This window comes from Artemia franciscana, chromosome 6, assembly GCF_032884065.1.
Source record: "Artemia franciscana chromosome 6, ASM3288406v1, whole genome shotgun sequence".
In the NCBI taxonomy this organism is placed as follows: Eukaryota; Metazoa; Arthropoda; class Branchiopoda; order Anostraca; family Artemiidae; genus Artemia; species Artemia franciscana.
Genome location: NC_088868.1, coordinates 14,668,464 through 14,687,902, shown reverse-complemented (window position 1 = coordinate 14,687,902; position 19,439 = coordinate 14,668,464). Strand labels below are relative to the sequence as shown.

Sequence of the window (19,439 nt, the reverse complement as noted above, 5' to 3'; positions counted from 1 at the left end):
TCTTTGCAACAAAGTGCTTAGATCTGCCTGAAACTTACTAGAAAAACACCTTAAACCAAGGGAATATCATAGGCGCACACCAATCCTAGTGCCGTTAATTTTGCATAGATATTTCAACATTAATTGGAAAAAAAAACCCAAAAAACTGATGAAGATTTTTCAGTGCTATTTTGCTTCTTTGAAATGTCTAAATGGCTTCCTCGAAGCTATGGAGTAAAAAAAACTATCTTATCTGCTGCATCCAAGCCTAGTATCCTACTTCTGTGTTGTTTCTTTTTCTTCTTTTTTTATTGGGTGACTCCTGTAAATAACAATGGAACATACTTTACCATCGGGATAACTTTTTATCCCGATGGGAGGGGCGTAATTTGCTATGGGTCAAAAGGCAACAGCTCCCCCAGCTGAAATTTAGCGCCTTAAAAAATCTTGTCAAAACTACGAATGGCCTTAATAATTCGAGCATTCAAAGAAACAGATCAGTTTTCTTAGTAAATTTTGCTTTAATGGCACCATATGGCTCATTTTCATTTATCACTATCATTTTCACTTGACTTGAAAAAACTGGTTCCAACTTTACACACACCCCCCCCCCCCCCAGGATTTTGACGGAATTACGCCAGTGGAGGACGGTAGTCTAATCCTCTTTTGTTGTACTTTTCAAATAATTCATAAGGATAGGGTGAATTTATTACATAAACTATTGTCCCTGACTAGTTAGCATAATTATATGTGCGTGAAGTATGTAATCTTGAGCACACAGGTCATAAGAGAAACATCAGTGTACATGTTAATTTCAGACACCCTTGGAACAGGAAAGTCAGTTCGGTTTTTAAACCATATTATAGTACATTTCTTGGTACTTAATAAGTGTGTTAAACATAATCCACGCAAAGGGTTGTGATTCCAAGGTGATGCAAGTGGTAAATTTTTAAGGATCTTCAGATGGTGCCGAAAAATCCCGCGTGGCATAATTCTGGTCAGAAGGCCTGTAATGTTTTTTTCAAAACTTCCCCAGCGCTGGACAAACGGAATATATAACTGAAGAAATGAGAATGCTGACCTTATTTTTAGAAAAGACCTGTATGACGATTATTGTGTTGTAACCTTGACACGGGCAAAGAGGTAATAGAATATTGGCATTCTTGATAAAATTCCAGTTAATTGACTTCTTGCTATCTCGGAAAGGGTTTAGGTGAGGAAAACGAAACTTTCAGGGATGGGTCTACAGGCTAAAGTATGTCTCGGGAAGGTATTTTAAAGTCCCCACCTTCACTCCTTCTCCCTCTAGAGGGCCCTGAAATTTGCCTACATGACAGGTCTATTCCTATTGAAATATTGACAAAGCAACATTTTACCTTAATTTTCAGTAACTAGTTGCTTTTTCTCTGCCTTTAGTTCAGAAAATGTAATTCCTATTATTTGAGTAGAATTTTGAGCCATACCAATGTTTTTTTTTCAAAATTTAGGAAATGTATTTGCATATCTTTAAAACCTTATAAAATGGAATTGAGGAAAGTTATGAAGCTGAAAACAATTTTGTTGTACTTCAATTAAGCAGAAGATTGGATGTGGACAAGTTGACAAGGAATTACTTGTCAACTAGTTGGAAAAGGAATAGTTTTCTGGGGCAAATTTCCTTGTGAATTAGTTGACAAATTTAAATTTTGCTATAGAGATTGCCAAATTATTGAACTAGATGGCAAAAATATTTGTATTTATAGAGAGATTGGATAGTACCTTTTTATATAGGCTTACATGCTATTTTTTTCCATTTGTCAGAGGGTGGTGTCCACCCTTTGATCAAAGATCAATTTTGCAAGGTTTCACTTTTATAACACACATATGTTTAAAGGTCAGGGCCCTCTAGAGGGAGAAGGAGTAGAGGTATTTGCTTCAAAATACCTTCCTGGGACATACTTTAGTCTGTAGATTCATCCCAAAAGTTACATTTTCCCAACCTAAACCCTTTCTGAAATAGCAAGAACTCAATTAACTAGAATTTTACTGCATTCTTTTATCTTGGAGCACAACTATTGTGTGAACAACAGTTTCAAGAAGTGGTCCAGGCTATAAATTATGCCTTGGAAAGATCTTTTGAAGCATTGTTTCTGGTTTAGTGGTTGGCCCCCCTCAGAAGGAAATATTATAAAGCTATGGGTAGAATTTTAGGCTAGGGGCTTCTTGCTATCTTTGAAAGTAGTTAATTCATGCAAATGAAATTCTCAGGGATGTATCTAGAGCCTTGAGGATTTTGCTGGAAGACATTTTGAAACACCTAGACCTCCAGTCCTTCCTCTAGAGGGCACCATCATTTGACAATCTTCAACAGTCTGGGTTATGAAGTGAAATCTTGAAAATAGATTTTCTGCTCAAATGAGGCTCAAGAAAAGTGTTTTAGGACCTATACCATTGTTCAATCCCAATTGACAAGGTTTAAAATTTGTAAATCTATGTCTTAACTTTAAGAAAAATCTTTGGTATACCTTAAAATTCTACTGAAATAGTAAGAATTGTATTTTTCAAAAACCAAAGTCAATTGAAAAGATATTGAAAACTCAAAATTAGAGTTAAGAGAGCAACAAAACTTTAATAGTGTTAGAGCACCACTACTGATGGATAAGCTAAGAGAGAGGACAGCATAAATGTTTAGTTTCATCACAAGCTGTCTAAACTGGAAACTATGCTGTGAAGCAGCTATTTCAATTCCTCTTACCCTTTCAATTGTGGACAGACATAGAAACTGCACTGAAGTAAATTATCTTTATGTCATAATAAACCATTTATGTATTAAGAATTGTTAATGCCTTTAATTAAAAAACTTATGCCTCATTTAGTGCTAATTATCCACTTTCACCTTTGAGTTGAAACTAGCCAGTGAACTGGTGAATCAGAGTGATTAGTTAAATATTATGTTTATGTTCTGTTGATTTGTAGAAATGCCTTCCAACAGAATTCAAATTATACAATTTTTCAGTTCAAGATTGTTTGAATAGATGCTTTGGCTATGGGAAGGCCTTAGTGAAACAAATTTGGTTGAATACTGAGGTAACATCACCTATAGAGCAAAGCAAATTAGTCCATGAGCGCCACTTTCTACTATACAGAAATCACCAGTGAGGACTGGAATTAGTATTTTGAATATAATTTCATTCACATTATACAACCCCAACTTTTCCTTTGGCTTCAAAACCCTGTCAACTTTATGCCTTTTTAGTTTGCCCCATGGAGAAGGAGGGTGAACCAGAGGGTCAGACTCATTAAATGCAAGAGTTCATCAAATAGGTCAAAGTTGACTGGAACCCCAAACATCAACTAAAGTTTTCTCATAACCACTAGCAAGAAATTTATAGGATTTGATCACCATCTTCTTGTGCTGGTAATTGAGATTCAAGTTAAAACATTTTCATTAAGAACTTGTACAGGTCTGCACATTAAAAATAAGAAAAGTGTTGACAAAGCAGATTAGCAATACCTTTCTGGGGTACAATTTTGGCCAGGACCCATTTCTGAAGGTTTTATCACCTAATTCAACTACTTTCCAAGATAGAAAGAAACCCCTAAGCTAGAATTTTACCAAATTCCAAAAACTACCTAAAAAGTTCTAGAATACCTACGTCATTCCTAAAAGCAGATCACTTTACTTTACCCCTAGCCCTCTCCTCCTAATTTAAAAATATGACCTAGTCCTAGTAATATATACTCTCTGAATTTTCTAGCTGCTTGTTATTATCAATATTGCTTGTTTGTTATTTAGTTCATTTGAAGAAGAAAAAAAAAAGAGTCAGTCTGTGAAAACTCATACTGTACAGGATATGAACATTGGTTCAAAGTATATTAAAACTTACCTATGTTTTGATGACTTTTAATGGCCTGCTTTTGGAAATTTTAGTATCTTAAAAAACATCATTTATCACACTTTCATAGTTTGAAAATACAGTGTTTTTTGTCTCATTTTCATTATGTGTCATAATTAACTAAAATCCTAAGATGTAATTTATTTCTTTTTTTATACTTTATTTATGGCGTAAAAGTTTCTATCCTGGAAAAATACTTCCTGGAGCAAGTGGTTATAGCATTCAGTTAAGATGGTCATAATTCTCTGGGTGTAGCTGAAAAATTTACAGAGAGATTAGCAGTGCTGTTTCTGAAACTAGAAACTAAACCACAATTTTTAAATTCAAACCTTAAGTCTCTAGACCTGAAATTTGGATATTTTGGGGTAAATTGGCCTAGTCCTTTTTACTTTTTTCTGTCAGTACTTTATATCTTTTTATGTCTATACACAGGATATTATATAGTATTTTTTTTTAGCTTTTTTAAAATATTATTCCTTGTGCTAGCAATACTGTAACCAAAAGTCCAGCATAAACAAGTAGATTGAAGTTTGTCTTCTGTAAGATAAGGTAAGTTTGGTTACTGTTTAGACTTATTTTATTTACAAAAAAAAATTCCTAGATGCTTAGACCCAGTGCCTATGGGGCAACTGTTTTGAGACTAGGGTTCCTAATCAATTGTGCATGCAACTGTTTTGTGACCATGGCCCTGAAGTAGAGTAGGGGCCCACCCGTGAAGCAATCCAGATGAGACTGGTGTCCAATCAGTCTAAAACTGGTTCTGCAAGACCCTCTAGCCATGGTCACAGTTGCATTAGAGAGTGTTGTCCCAAACATTTACAGAAGCTACCACATTACTACTATCCAATTATTTTGGCTCTCATCATGTCAGACCAGGAATTAAACATGAAGTTTGTAGGAGAACTGGAGAAGCATGAAGAGTTGTACAACTATAAACTGCCAGAGCACTCATGTGATACATTTTCTCTCTGTTTAAGACAATTCTGTTGCTGCCAAGGATGAGGCTTTGCATTCTTTTCTGAGTAGGGATGGACCCAATACTCCCTCTCAACCCTACAAAACCTGCAGTACTGATAGTAATCAATTAAGTCTTCCTTGTTAGAACTCAACATAGTTAACCTCACTGCACTGCTCAATGAGGTAAACACAACTGATCCATATCCACTCATGTCTGTGGGCAGAGACACATCTCATTTTGGTTGTTAACTGGTCATAAACCAGTTAAAGAAGAAACTAGTTTCTAACCATTGTCTTGCAACCCTTGTCTGGGTGTTGGGCCTTATAGTTCAATTATGAGATTAGCAGTCCAGTTTCTGAAACTAGAAACTAGACCAAAATTTTTAAATTTAAACCTTGAGTCCCATGAAATTTGGCTATTTTAGGGTAAATTGGCCTAGTCCTTCTTACTTTTTTCTGTCAGTTCTTTATATCTTTTTATGTCTATGTACAGGATATTTCATAGTACTAATAATAATAATTTATGTTCAACCCACTGCACAAAACAATGTGAAGATAGTGGAGTAAAAAGAGAGAAAACAGAAATAAACAGCACAAAAGAAGACAACACATAAGTACCAAAGACAAGGACAAAGGTAGAACACAATAAGTACAACAAAATCAACAAGGAAAAAAATCAACAGAACAAATGGATGAGCCTGTAATATGGGGTAAGCCATCTATATGCTTGTGATAATAACTTATCATGAAGCTCCTGTAGTTTTCCAGTTATATTGGGAGCTTTCTATTTTGGATTTTTCTCTGATTTCGATACAATAGAGGTAGATAAAGCTGGTATTTACAGTAACATGTACATAGTTTACATAAGTCACTCTTTTTCAGTAGAATGAAGGTCCCAGAAAGATAAAGTACAGAGTGATCACAAAAAAGTGAATACAAAGAAACTATTGCCTTTTGATTATGCTCAGACTGGTTTGATACAATCTTAGAGTATCCAAATCTGACTTTTTTACAAGCTTCAGATATTGCAGACTGGTGGAAGGATAAAATATTTTTACTAATTGTTAACCAAGCCACCAAAAATTTTCAACAGATGGAATGGATGTATTTTTTATTTTTAAAGGAGTATTTGGCAAGGTACTATTAAAACAAATATACTTGCATTTTTCAAGATCCAGATTTAATCCAATATCAAGGAAACCTTTTTTAACCCTTTGAACTGTGCAGGACAGGGAAGGTTTGCATCTACTGATAGGGAGAATATCATCTGTGTAAGCAATATATGACACATCAGTAAACCCCATAAAATACACCTGATAGATCTTGACAATAATCCCAGCAATACACATCTTGAAAATATAAGGTGACAATAACGTGATCCCCCTGGGGGAGGGAGTCCTTCCCCCCTCTCTTGATGGTTTACTAGACTTACCCATATCCCTTGTAAATAGTGCGTCAAGCCAAGCCAGAAAGACTTCTATAAGTTCAACCTTTGTTTCCGCGGCTTTGGTTTTGAGCTCTGTCTCTCCATCAAGTGTTGCATCTGATTCGTCTGAGACCAACTACGTCACTGCTAGCTCGGGTGACGAAAATCCATATCAGAGTTACAAAGCTGGAACTAGCAACAGCCCAGCCAGCCAAAGAAAACGGACACAACTGCGAATATTATATACAAACATTGATTCTTTAGTGCCAAAACTCTCAGAACTAAAAGTGTTACTTTATGAAAAGGATGTAGATGTTTTCTGTGTTTGTGAGGTGTGTTCTAAGAACTTGTTGACCAAATTGGATGACGCACATATTCAAATCCCTGGATACTTACTCCTGAGCAACCTAGATAGTAACCTGTGTCAAAGAGGAGTGGCTATCTACACTAGGCTTGGAATTAAGGTAGATAAAATTGATTTTTCTATTTCTCAACCTACAAATGCTTGGGTGGAACATGTATTAGTTAGACTTCTAATTGGATTCAAAACTGCGAATATTGGTGTGCTTTACTGTAGCCCATCAGCTCCAAACCAACTAGTATCTCACCAAGTGGTTTCTAACCTAATACAGATGTTATGTAATCTAAATTCATCACTTTTTAATATGCCAGAAGTTCGTTGGTTTGAACGTATTGGGTACTCACCCCCTAATAACCCCTCCTATACAACCACCCAAACCCTTGCTGACAATTTCCTAACTCAAATAATAATGCAACCCACTAGATTCAGACATTCACAACAACCATCATTATTAGACCTCCTTATTACAAATGATCCTGAGAGGATTACTTCCACTTGTTATCTTCCAGCTATTGGTGCAAGTGACCACATATGCATAATGAATGACATTAATATTAACCATAGTCGTGATGGTAAACTTAAGAGAACTTTTACCAATTACGCTTTGATCCGTTAACAACTAGCTAATATAAATTGAGATGAGGGATTATCAGTTGAGACAGACATTGAATCTAGTTGGAATCGTTTTAAGTCTACTTTACTAGGTGCATGTAGGAATCATATAAAGATTTATTGGTCAGATAAACCAAAGACTTCCATACCTTCCCAGGAATATTAAGAAAATTATCAGAAAGAAAAATAGAGCATGGAATAAATACCTAAAATGCAAGTGTGACAACCATCACAACAAATACACCATGCTCTGAAACAAGCTTAGAAACATGACAAGAAAAGTTATCCAAGACCATGAAGAATCTATTGCAAATGAGTCAAGGAAAAACTCCAAAAAATTCTGGCGTTATGTTACAGCCAACAACCCTTCCCGTCCACGCACCACAGGCTAAAAAAAACAGATGGCTCCAGTACTACTGACCCAAAAGAAATTGCTGATTGCATGAATGCCAGCTTTTGCACAAACTTCACCTCTAAGCCACCTGACATTACACTCCCAACCATACCTCCTGTAACAGTACATAACCCAATGTCTCCTGTAATCATTACTCAAGAAGATGTATTTGAAATACTAAGAAGTTTAAACTCCAACAAAGCTGCTGGACCTGATAATCTCCACCCTTGGCTTTTGATAGAATCTGCTGCTCACATTTCCCTCCCCCCTGCCAGAATATTCAACATGTCCCTGGCCAAAAAGTCAGTACCAAATGACTAGAGAACAGCAAATATTATACCAATTTTTAAGAAAGGGGACAAGGATAACCCAGGAAATTATCGACCAATAAGCCTAACCTCAGCCATTTGCAAGATCATGGAAGGTATCATTAACCATGCTCTAATAAATTATTTAGAAGAAAATACACTTATTAGCGATAGACAACATGGATTTCGCAGGGGCAGGTCAATCGATACCAACTTTATTCAGTCATATGATCATGCAACTAAAATTTTGGATATGGGTAAACCAGTTGACATTATCTTACTCGACCAAGCCAAAGCCTTTGACAAAGTTGAACACTCATACCTGTTGCTGAAGCTTAAAGCTTACCAGGTGCATGAGGATGTGATTGATTGGATTGGAGCATTCCTAACTGGTAGATCTCAACGTGTCATGATCTACACTGATAATGGCGATCCAGTTTTCTCCTCCACTTCCCCGGTTATAAGTGGCGTCCCACAGGGAACCATCCTTGGGCCAACGTTGTTCAGCATATATATTAACGACTGTACAACTTATCTATGCAACCTTTTAACATTATATGCTGACGACTGTAAGCTCATTGGGCCTGCTGAAACTGAAGAAGAAAGAGCCTGCATTCAGCTGGACCTCGACAGGCTATCCTCCTGGTCATCAACTTGGGCCCTACAATTCAATGCAACGAAATGCAAGGTACTGCACTTAGGGCACAATAACCCCCACCATCCCTACCATATAGGGTGTGATCAGTTGGAAACAGTTGCCGAGGAGAGAGACTTAGGCGTCATGATGGACAAAGATTTAAAATTCCACAGCCACACTCAGGCTCAGGTTGCAAAAGCTAATCGAGCTCTCAGACTCATTAAGCGCTCTTTTGTAACCAGAAAGTCATGTGTGGTTACACAACTTTATAAATCCCTTGTCCGTCCCCACCTTGAGTTTGGCTTGACTTTCGCCTTTCCCCAAAATAAAATGGACACAATAGCCCTTGAAAGTGTCCAAAGGAGAGCAACCGAACTGGTCCGTGGCTTCAATAATGTCCCTTACCAGGGTCGCCTAGTATCTCTGAGACTTCCAACCGTCACGTATCGAAGATGTAGAGGAGATGTGATCATGGCACGCCAAATTTTAAAATCCGGTCACCTGAACCAGATCTTCACCCCCTCCCTGGCTAACAATTCAAGAGGTCACAGTCTTAAGCTTCACCTGCCTGGATGTCGGAGAAGGGAACGACGTGGCTTCTTTTCCATTCGGTTGCTTCCCCTCTGGAATAGCCTATCTGAGTCTACCATCCAAGCTGAGACTCCCCACTCCTTCAAGGCTGGAGTCGACAGGGACTGGAAGAGGGCTGAGTGGAGGCTGGACTGGGAAGCTAAGCCAACATAATTACATCACTCACCACCAGTGAGAACTACAGGAGGATCTACCACCTTATCTCGCTGGCAAATGCGATTTAAGGTAATACTCTGCCTTGATGTACACAACAATAGACTGTAGTATTTTCTTGCATGAGAGTCCCCTTCAGTTTTAAATGCAAGTGAGCATAATTGTACCAATATCTCAGAACAAAGACAATAGAAATATTTAAACCATTTACAGTAAGAGAATACAAAGCTTGACTATGAACAATACTATCGACCACATTAGAAATATCTAATAAACAAAAATGAGCTTGCTTATTTTGTTGAGAGGCTTTACATGGAACATTCGCGAGTACCATGTGAGCATGTGCACAACTTATTCCTTGCTTGAACCCAAACTGATTTTCACCATAAAATGTGCCCTCATTGATTGACAGAAGTAAAACATATTGCATTTCAATCAATTGCATCTGTATTTCAATATTGATATAACAGTTCCAGAGAGGAATCTGTCAGGAACTATTGAACTAACCAAACACATTTGAAATAATAACTGTAAATGAAACATGAGTTCTTTGGAATTAGGACGAATATTTTTAACAGAAACATCATCTATATCACATGATTTTGATTTGAGCTGCTTCATTGACTTAATGATGAGGTCATACAAAACAGGTAAAACATGCTGCTGTGACAGGTTACAAGGTAAACAGATGCTTAGTAACTTACTATACACCAAATGTACAGAACAATTTAACTTTAAGAAAATTTGGGAGTAGTGTGACAGCCATTGAGATGAAGAAATATTACGTTGAGTATTATACTAATCAAACTTGGAACTATTTGAAACATTTTTCAAATCTTTCTTATTCTTAGAGAAATTTTTCCCACTAAGACAGGTCTTTCTGAGATGCTTTTTATAAGCAATCTTTGTTGACTGCTTAATATCAAACACTTCCCAAAGGAGGTCTGCCACACGCCACCCAAATTTGGAGCCATAACTTTGCTTTATTTTTTTTAGGTTTAAGCTCTGGGTGAAAATTCCACACTGGTTGCCAAGCATTAATGGGACATTGATCAAGAGGCACTACCACACCTTCCACTTGCTTCAAACAAGAAACTATTTTTAAATAGTAAATATTCAAATCAAATTGTCTATTTGGGCAAGGTGCACTAAGTTGCAAAAGGTGGTAGGGCACATGTACAGTAGACAAAAGGGAAGCAAGCATTGTTAAATGAACATTCCAATTTAGATATTCCTAATTTGATATTTCAAACCATTTTTTCTTCTTTGGGGCATTAGCATCAGGAAGTGAAGGCAAAGAAACTGTGAAAGAAATGGGAAGGTGGTTAATGTTGCAGTAATCTTTGTCAACATGAATTACAGAAGAAACTAGGTATGCACTTAATACACAATTATCAATACTTGGTGTTGACCCAGTGTGATGCATGTACGTGTAACCTATGTCATTTTTGACCACATGGTATGGGCTAGGGAAAATATCTAGAAACATTTCTGAACGTGGAGAAATTGCGTTTAAATCAGTATTCCTATCCCCCAAAACAACCCATTGTAGAACATTTGAACTAATATCCTTAAGTAACTTCTGCAGCTGTGTGCAAGCTTTCGCGTAAGCATTCAGGGATAGCACTTTATTTCTGTTACACAGCAAATAACAGTTTACAAGCACAGTATTGCCTAGCTGGACAGTCAAAAAGTATCTATCTGAAAAATACTGTACTAGAGATAAATGGGACAGTTTTTTATTTACTATGCATGCAAGACCACCGGAAGGGAGACCACGTGCACATCAAGCACTCACCACAAAATAAAAATGATCTTTACTTTGCTTTAGGAAATTAATGGAAGAAGAACATAGCAGATGCTCCTGCAAGCACACAATGTCATTAATAGAAAGCAAATAGTCAATTGAGTCTTGTTTATCCTTGGTGCCATTTATGTTATATGAAACTATGGAAACATCCAGTTCATTCATTTAAGGTTTGGGGTTTTCTTTCTGCTGTTGACAATATCACGTAGAATAGGCACCATAGGCTATAAGAAACATGGGATCCATCACAGTTAGCGCATTTGGACTGTATTTGACACGGCAAATCATGTTTTACTTCATGAGGACCAGCACATCAAGAGCATTTCGGGAAAGAACTTTCGCACGCCGCCTGTAGGTGGTTGGGTGAACTGCACATCTTACAGTGGTTGGTGTTTGGGCGAATGGCACTTCGTATAGTATTTTTGAGCTTTTTTTAAAATATTATTCCTCAAGCTAACAATACCTTAACCGAAAGCTCAGCATAAACAAGTATATTGAAATTCATATTTTGTAAGATAAAGTAGGTCTGGTTACTATTTTTTTGCACTGGTTACTGTGCCTGCAAATATTTTTTTTTGGCATGTGAAATGTGCCTAGTTCAAATTGTATTTTTCTTTAAGTGCAGTATGATGGTACCCAACAGATAGATTAAGTTGGAATATTTCAAATTATAAAGAAAAACATGTGAGTACATAAATTTGTACCCCTTAAACTGTGAGATAAAACTATTTTTTCTTTTTTGTGTTTTCATCAATTTTGTGATGCCCTAAGTATTATTTTATATGGCTAACTGTAGTGGTATGTCCCATATATTTGGAACTTGAATTCTTTTGATTATTTCTTTGAATTCCCAAAGGAATATTGAGATCATATTGAAGTATTGATATCATATCAAATATATTGATATCATACTGAATGTATCAAAATATTGAGATCATATTGAAAATATCAAGTTTTATTTTTCAGGTCAACTAAGATAAAAATACTATTTGTGTCGAGATTATCAGAAGGTTGTATGCTGTTAAAAATTGTTGAAAAAGTTTCTCCCATATACAAATAGCATGCCAATTATGGATTCTTATAGAAAAAAACAAGAAAATTAAAAAAAATATTCTTTTCCATGAAAAAGATGTTCAATAAAAAACGAATAGAAATTAATTTTAAAAACATTTTCCACAAAATAAGTTTCTCAAAGAAAAGTAAAGAGCTCCATTAAACCAAAAATGAGCTGAAACAAAGCCAAATAATCTTTCAAGCGTAAAGCTACTATAAATCACCATCAATAAATAAATAAACCCAAACCGAACAGAAATTAGAATAAATAACCTAGTTAAACTCAAAACGAGCAGAAATTAACATGGGTAGGGCTGACAACCTCCATGCCTTCCTAAGACCAGCATATAATTTGTACTTTACTGAAACAAAAAACAAATGAGCGAGGATTGTCAGTTTAACCTACATATACTGATATTTATTCCTTAAAGTCTTTTAAAGCTTTATTTAAGTTAAGATTTATTAAAGTTAAAAAGTGAAAACATTTAAAGAACATGAAAATTGGAACTTGGAATGTTACGACGTTAAAAATGACTATCGCATCGACATTTTGACTGACGAATTCAGACGGTTTGAACTGGATTTATTAGGAGTTTCAGAAGCTCATATCCCAGGGGTAGGAAGCATGAAATTAGGTGACATTGAATTTGTTTACTCAGGCAGGAAGGATGGGGTACATAGACAGGGAGTAGGGCTCATGATGAATAAGGAAGCTGCTAAGTCTTGTTTAGGCTGGGAAGGTATTAATAATAGAATACTAATTGCTCATTTTATGACTAAAAAGTTTAGGGTATCAGTTATAGTAGTATATGCCCCCATTGAACCAACTGATGGCGATACTAGTGACTCAGATGAATTTTACTTACAGTTACAGGAGCAAATAGACAGGGTACCAGGTAGAAATATGGTGTTTTTGCTAGGAGATTTTAATGCCCAGGTTGGTAGAAATAGGGATAGATGGTATCCTAGCCTACGTAAATTTGGTGTAGGAAAAGAAAACAGTAATGGCTATAGACTTTTGCAATTTTGTAGGTATAACAACCTAGTTATAACCAATACGGTGTTTGGTCACAAAATGGCCCATAAGTTGACATGGTATTCACGTGATGGTAAGACAGCAAACCTTATTGATTATGTTATTGTAAACAGAAGACTAGCAGGATCAATACAAGATACTAGGGTGTATAGGAGTGCCGTTATTGATGTTAAAAGTAAAGATCACCATCTAGTAGTGTCTAAGGTTAATTTAAAGCTGAAATTTCGGAAGGATAACTCCCTCCCGGAAAGTTGTGATGTTGGTAGACTTCAGGACGAAAATTTGAGAAAAAAATTCCAGGAACAGTTGAGTACTAAACTTGAGGGTTTAAAATTTGACAATGTGGAAGATGGATGAAATAATTTCAGAAAAACAATTTGTGAAGTTGCTGATGGTGTCCTAGGGAAGAGTGCTAAGACTGCAACTAGGAATATTAGTGAAAATGCTTTAGGTTTAATAGAGAGTAGAAGGGGTTTGTATAAGAATTATCTGAGTGATAGGTCGTATGAAAACAAAAGGAATGTAAAGAAAGTGGAGAAAGCATTAAAATATGAACTAAGGAGATGTGAAGTGGAGGCGATGGATAAAATTGCTGAGGATCTGGAAGATGCGGCTAGACGGCATAATAGTAAAATATTATACTGGCATGTTGATAAATTGAAAGGGAGTAGCCAATCCGGACTAGTCCCAGTTAAAGATAGAAATGGGGCCACAATTAGGGATAAGGAAAAAGTTAAAGAAAGATGGGTGGAACATTTTGAGAATGTGCTAAACCGAGATACAGTTGCAGGAAAAGATATAGATGAAAATGAAAAAGTTTGTGATACCTTGGATGTGAAGGAAGATTTGTTTAGTGAGGAAGAATTAGCGACAGTACTAAAAGGATTAAAAAATAATAAGGCCCCAGGTGCTGATAGTATGATTAATGAGTTCCTTAAATATGGTGGCTCTGAGGTTAGGAATAAGCTACTGAAGATTATGAACATGATTTTTGAAAAAGGGGAAGTACCCAATGATTTTAGGAAAACCTTAATTAAACCACTGTATAAGAAAGGTGACAAGAGTGAGTGTCGTAATTATCGAGGCATTAGTCTGGTCTCTGTAGGTAGCAAATTACTGAGTAATATGATACTTTTTAGACTGAGACATGCTGTAGACAAAGTTTTAAGGGAAGAACAATGCGGTGGTAGAGGATGTGTCGACCATGTTCTCACTCTTAGGTTAATAATTGAGAAGTCCCTTCGTTGTCAAACACCTTTGGTCCTTAGTTTTATCGATTATGAGCAAGCTTTCGATTAAGTTGATAGAACAGCGTTAACAAAGGTCTTATCGTTATATGGTATACCAGAAAAATACATTAAAGTGATTTGCGCTATGTACGAGAATAATACTGCTGCGGTTAAGGTAGGAAATGAGGTTAGCAACTGGTTTTGTATTAAATCAGGAGTTAAGCAGGGTTGTGTTCTATCCCCCTTTATATGGATCATTTTGATTGACTTCGTCTTAAGGAGCACAGGAAAGGCAATTGGAGACCATGGAATCAAATGGGGAGGAAGAACGCTCCTGGACTTAGATTATGCTGATGATTTAAGCATATTAGATGAAAGTGTGAGCAAAATGAATGAATTTTTAGAGGTTTTACGAGTTCAGGGTGCTAAAATAGGCTTGAAAATTAATGTTAAGAAGACTAAGTCACTAAGGCTAGGAATAAGTGAAGATGAACAGGTGACATTAGGTAACGAAAAGATTGATCAGGTTGGGAGCTTCAGTTACCTTGGTAGTATTATTAGTAAGGATGGTGGGAGCAGTGAAGATGTTAAAAGTAGAATAGCTAAAGCTCAGGGTGTTTTTTCACAGTTAAAAAAGGTTTGGAAGAATAGAAAGATAAGCCTACAAACCAAGATTAGAATATTGGAAGCTACAGTGATGACAGTTGTCAAATATGGCTCTGAAGCATGGGCACTCCGAAAAGCAGATGCAAATTTACTAGATGTTTTCCAGAGAAATTGCCTACGGATTGTTCTGGGTACCCGGCTGACTGACTGTATTTCAAACAGTAGGTTGTACGAAAAGTGTGGTTCAATCCCGCTTTCTGGGGCTATAATGAAAGAAAGGTTGAGATGACTAGGCCACGTTCTACGGATGAAGGATGACAGATTACCAAAGATTGTCCATTTTGGCCAACCGTCTGGGACTACACGGAAAGCAGGTCGTCCTTGTCTGGGTTGGGAGGATGTCATAAATAAAGATTTAAAGGAAATGGGAACTTCCTGGGAGGTTGTAAAGAGGGAGGCTTTAAATAGATTAGGTTGGAGGAGGAGCGTGCGTAGCTGTGTTGGCCTCAGGTGGCTTGGTGCTGCAGTGAGTTATTAGTAGTAGTAGTAGTAGTAGTAGAAAACATTTAAAATGTGTTCTGTTTTCAGTAAAGTGCAAACATGTCCGTTTTTGAGAAGGTATGGTGGTTGTCAGCCCTACTGATGTTAATTTCTGCTCGTTTTGAATTTGACTCGGCTATTTATTGTAATTTCTGTTCATTTTGGTTTTCATTTATTTATTGACGGTGATTTGTGGTAGAAAGTCTTTCAACTAAAAGTAAGGAACGACATTTGAACTTAGAACTGACAGAAATTATTCCACATATGACAAGGTCTACCCCCTCTTCAACCCGCACTCTTTACGCTATAGTCTGTATAATGTTGTTTAAAAATACTTCTCATTCAAATTTTACGTCCCTTGTGTTTGAGCAGTCTTTCTTAAAGAATTGCGATAGAAGTCAAACTTTAGCGAAAAGAACGAGGGTTAGAACGTGGAAGTCCCCCCGTTCATGCTGAACAATTTCTGTTTGTTTTAACGTTGCTCCTTACTTTCAGTTGAAAAATACTGTTTTTGTATTTAATTTCTGGCCACTTTTCAGATCATGCAAGGAAGTCCCCTTCCCTCCACCCCCCTCCTGTGTGAAAATTCTCCTCGTGCCCCCCCCTCCTTCTGGAAGAAACTTTCCCCTCTCACAAAGAATTCCGTGTGTTCCCCGATATAAAATACAATATGTAAACAATGGGCAAATTGCATAACTTACAGCCCTTTCTCCATGGGTTTTGGAGGGGGTCACGTCATTCCCAAAGGTATAGTTGTTGGACCTTCTATCTATGCTGGATCAAAGGGCTATCTAAAATTTTGTTTGGATTTCTTTGGGGGGAAAGGGGCGCTGGATGGGGACCAGTTGCCTTTCAGTCTTTTTAGTCACTTGAAATGGACATCTGAACTTTTCATTTCCGTTCGAATGAGCTCTCTCCCAATTCTCTAGGACTATGGCTTGGTACACTCACTCCTATGGAAAACAATTAACATGCATCCGTTACCTCTCTTCTGGCAAAAATATAAAATTCCACATTTTACTAGGTAAAAGCTTGAAACATCTACTCTAGGGTCTCTGATATGCTGGATCTGATGGTGTGTTTTTCATTTAGAACGTTTGAGTTTTTGTGGGTGTTTCTTCTTACTTGAAAATCAGGCAGATTTTGTTTTAGGCTTGAAACCTTTGATGGGTAACATTAAGCGTAATGAATTTTATATATTTGGAGTGAACGTACATATCTAATTCTTTTGATGTAACAATTATTATCAAAATTTAGTTTTTTAGAGTTTCGGTTGCTGCTGGGCCGAGTCGCTCCTTGCTTATACTTTGTTGCCATGAACTGTGATTAGAAACTTTTCAAACTGAAGCGTGAACTTTAGTCGGCGTACTTCCTAATTCCACGCTATCCTCATGGAAAATATTTTGGGCTGCATTTGTCACTATCTGTATAAAATGTAATAGAGGACTGAATAGAGCATTCAGTATCTCATCTCTAGTTTCCCCCTTCTTCTTTTTTAAAATAGAGTATTTATAGCATTAGTAGATTTCGTAATGTAACTTGTTTCATATAGGCACTTACAAAGGAAATATTTCGGAGAAAGTATAAATAATTACAAGAAAAACCTTAAGAATATCAAGATTTCAGAGGCATGCTAGACCTGCAAATCCGCCTGTGGGCACATGCCTGGTGTCATTTAATGTTGAAACTAGTCCAGGTAAGAAGACTAAAAAATAAATTACATTGGTTAATTTTACAGAGAAATTCAGATTGTCCTATGAAACGCAAAATTCTTCCTAAAATTACAAAGGAGTTTAGATTATCGTTTTCGCTGTTCCGTCTTTTTTTTGTTTTTTGTTTTTTTAATCTCGCTTTTTTATAGTCAGTAAGATGGATACCAAAGAAGATGAAAGAATAGTGTATGTGATTTCGAAGCTCAGCAGCTCAAATCCAGAAAAAGTGCTCAGTGGACTGATTGAAATCCGCACCCGAATTATAAAAAGCAGAGAAGGAATTGAGAAATTTCTAGAACGTGGAGGGATAGAACCAGTAATTAAGCAGCTAACGAAAACAAATCAGGAAAATCATGGATGTTTCACTTAGTATCTTAGGAAATTTGGCTGTGGAACCACAAGTTCGTTCAATGGTAATCCTTTGGTGTCAACCTTAATTAACTGAATATGCTATCATTTTTTAATATAATCAGAGTACCATATTAAGTCTCATGACCGTTTCCCCGCATAATGGCCAAAGTGGTTTAAAAGACGGTTTGCGATTTTTTTTTTTTTTTTATATATTATTATTTTTTTGTAAAGTACCTATTTTTGCCCAAATAGCTGAGCTATAAATGCCTGTTAACTGTAAAGTACATAATTCTGCCCGCATACCTAGGCTAATCTCCCTGCTAAACTATTCAAACTGTGCTGGATTAATTGGTTCAGCTTATTTCCATAATCTTTGTGGGTTCGCATGATAGCAGGCGTTTGTGATTTTTAAAAATGTAATCATTTGGTCTCATTCCGCGTCCACTCGCGTCTCATGTATCCATATGTTTGTTTCTTAACTTTTGTGATGCTTTTGAATCACATTCAAAGATATATCATTAATATACCCAAAGCATATACTCTCTTCCATAATCAATGTGATATCATCGAAAATGTGATGTATCTCCATCTTATGGCCTTAGAAATTTGGGAGAAATCTCATTTGATTGAAGATTAGAGTCTTGGGGCTCTTTTTTAAAATCAAAACTGATTGGAGGGTTAACTGACATCCCTTTGTTACCCTGTGTGGTTTTGCAGTCCCACGACACATTGGATAAAATTTCATTATGGCCATTGTCACCAGAACACTTGAAAGGCCCAAAAAACAGGCCTCCATAGTTGACATTATAGTTAAAAGCACCTGCGGCAAGTAGTGTAAATTTTGCGTATAAAAATATAAAACAAACACTTCATAGATACGTCTTAGAAAGATAGACATGTTGCACTTTGCTGAAATCTTGTTTATACAAGGATTTTCAATTTGTGTGATTTGAAGGTCAAAAAGTGAGGCTTCGCTACCATGTTCACCTGATATGCGACCCTCCTTTAATCAAAAGCACTTATGATTCGTCATTGACCCCAAACCCTCCCCTTGGTTGACAACGCGTGCGGTGTATCTTGGTTTCCTTTGGTCAGTAGTTTGAAATGCTCCGTCTCTATCCCATTTGTTAAACAATGGGTGTGCTCTGTCTCCTACCCTTTCAATTGTGACGGACATAGAAACTGCACTGAAGTAAATTATCTTTATGTCATAACAAACCATTTATGTATTAAGAATTGTTAATGCCTTTAAGATGAAAACTTTTCCCCAGAGACAAAAAGTAGTAATGGGTGAATTTTGCAATGCCTCTGTTATTTAGTGTTTCTATTCGTTTCGCTGAGCAAGGCAAAACTTATTTAATGTTAGATGAAAATTCAATAATCATCTGATAATTCGACGAGTATATTGTGGCAATTAGGTTATCTGGTGATTCGGCTACTGCAACAACGTTTTCAAACGGACAATCCATCCGTTTTCAAAGTCATCTTTGCCGCTTGGAAAATTATATAGTAGTTTAATTTTAATTCATACATAGCGTTTTAGTGGTGTCTGAAACACGATCAAAAAATGGGATTTTCGGGCTACGTTCTGGATCAATGTAATTAAAATTGGTACTTGTCTATTATATAAAACACACTTGAGAAGTGAAGTTTGGTTAATGCTAATGAAAAAAACAAAATCTGATGAAAATAGAATGCTTTATTCGCAAAATTGTGGAAACTACAACTTAGAAATATGCTCCCAGAACGTAGTGTTACACTTCCAAAAATGTTGCTTCTCGCAAGAGTACACAAGTCATAGAGTGTCCATTG

General features: G+C 36.5%; 1 protein-coding gene across 6 annotated transcripts in view; it reads left to right on the top strand.

The window, feature by feature from the left end:
- Positions 1-982: 982 nt before the first annotated feature.
- The window catches only part of LOC136028086 (uncharacterized), a 55,851-nt gene continuing 37,394 nt past the window's right edge, over positions 983-19,439 (top strand). For 2 of the 6 annotated variants that reach the window (XM_065705703.1, XM_065705698.1), the window contains exons 1-2: positions 983-1,122; positions 17,426-17,689. In XM_065705703.1, coding sequence (XP_065561775.1) covers positions 17,630-17,689 — 60 coding nt within the window. In that variant the 5' untranslated portion in view covers positions 983-1,122; positions 17,426-17,629. Of the gene's footprint in view, positions 1,123-5,366; positions 5,522-5,547; positions 6,702-10,289; positions 10,666-17,425; positions 17,690-19,439 lie in introns of those variants that run through there. The other 4 variants (XM_065705702.1, XM_065705701.1, XM_065705699.1 and 1 more) reach the window with 4 other exon arrangements.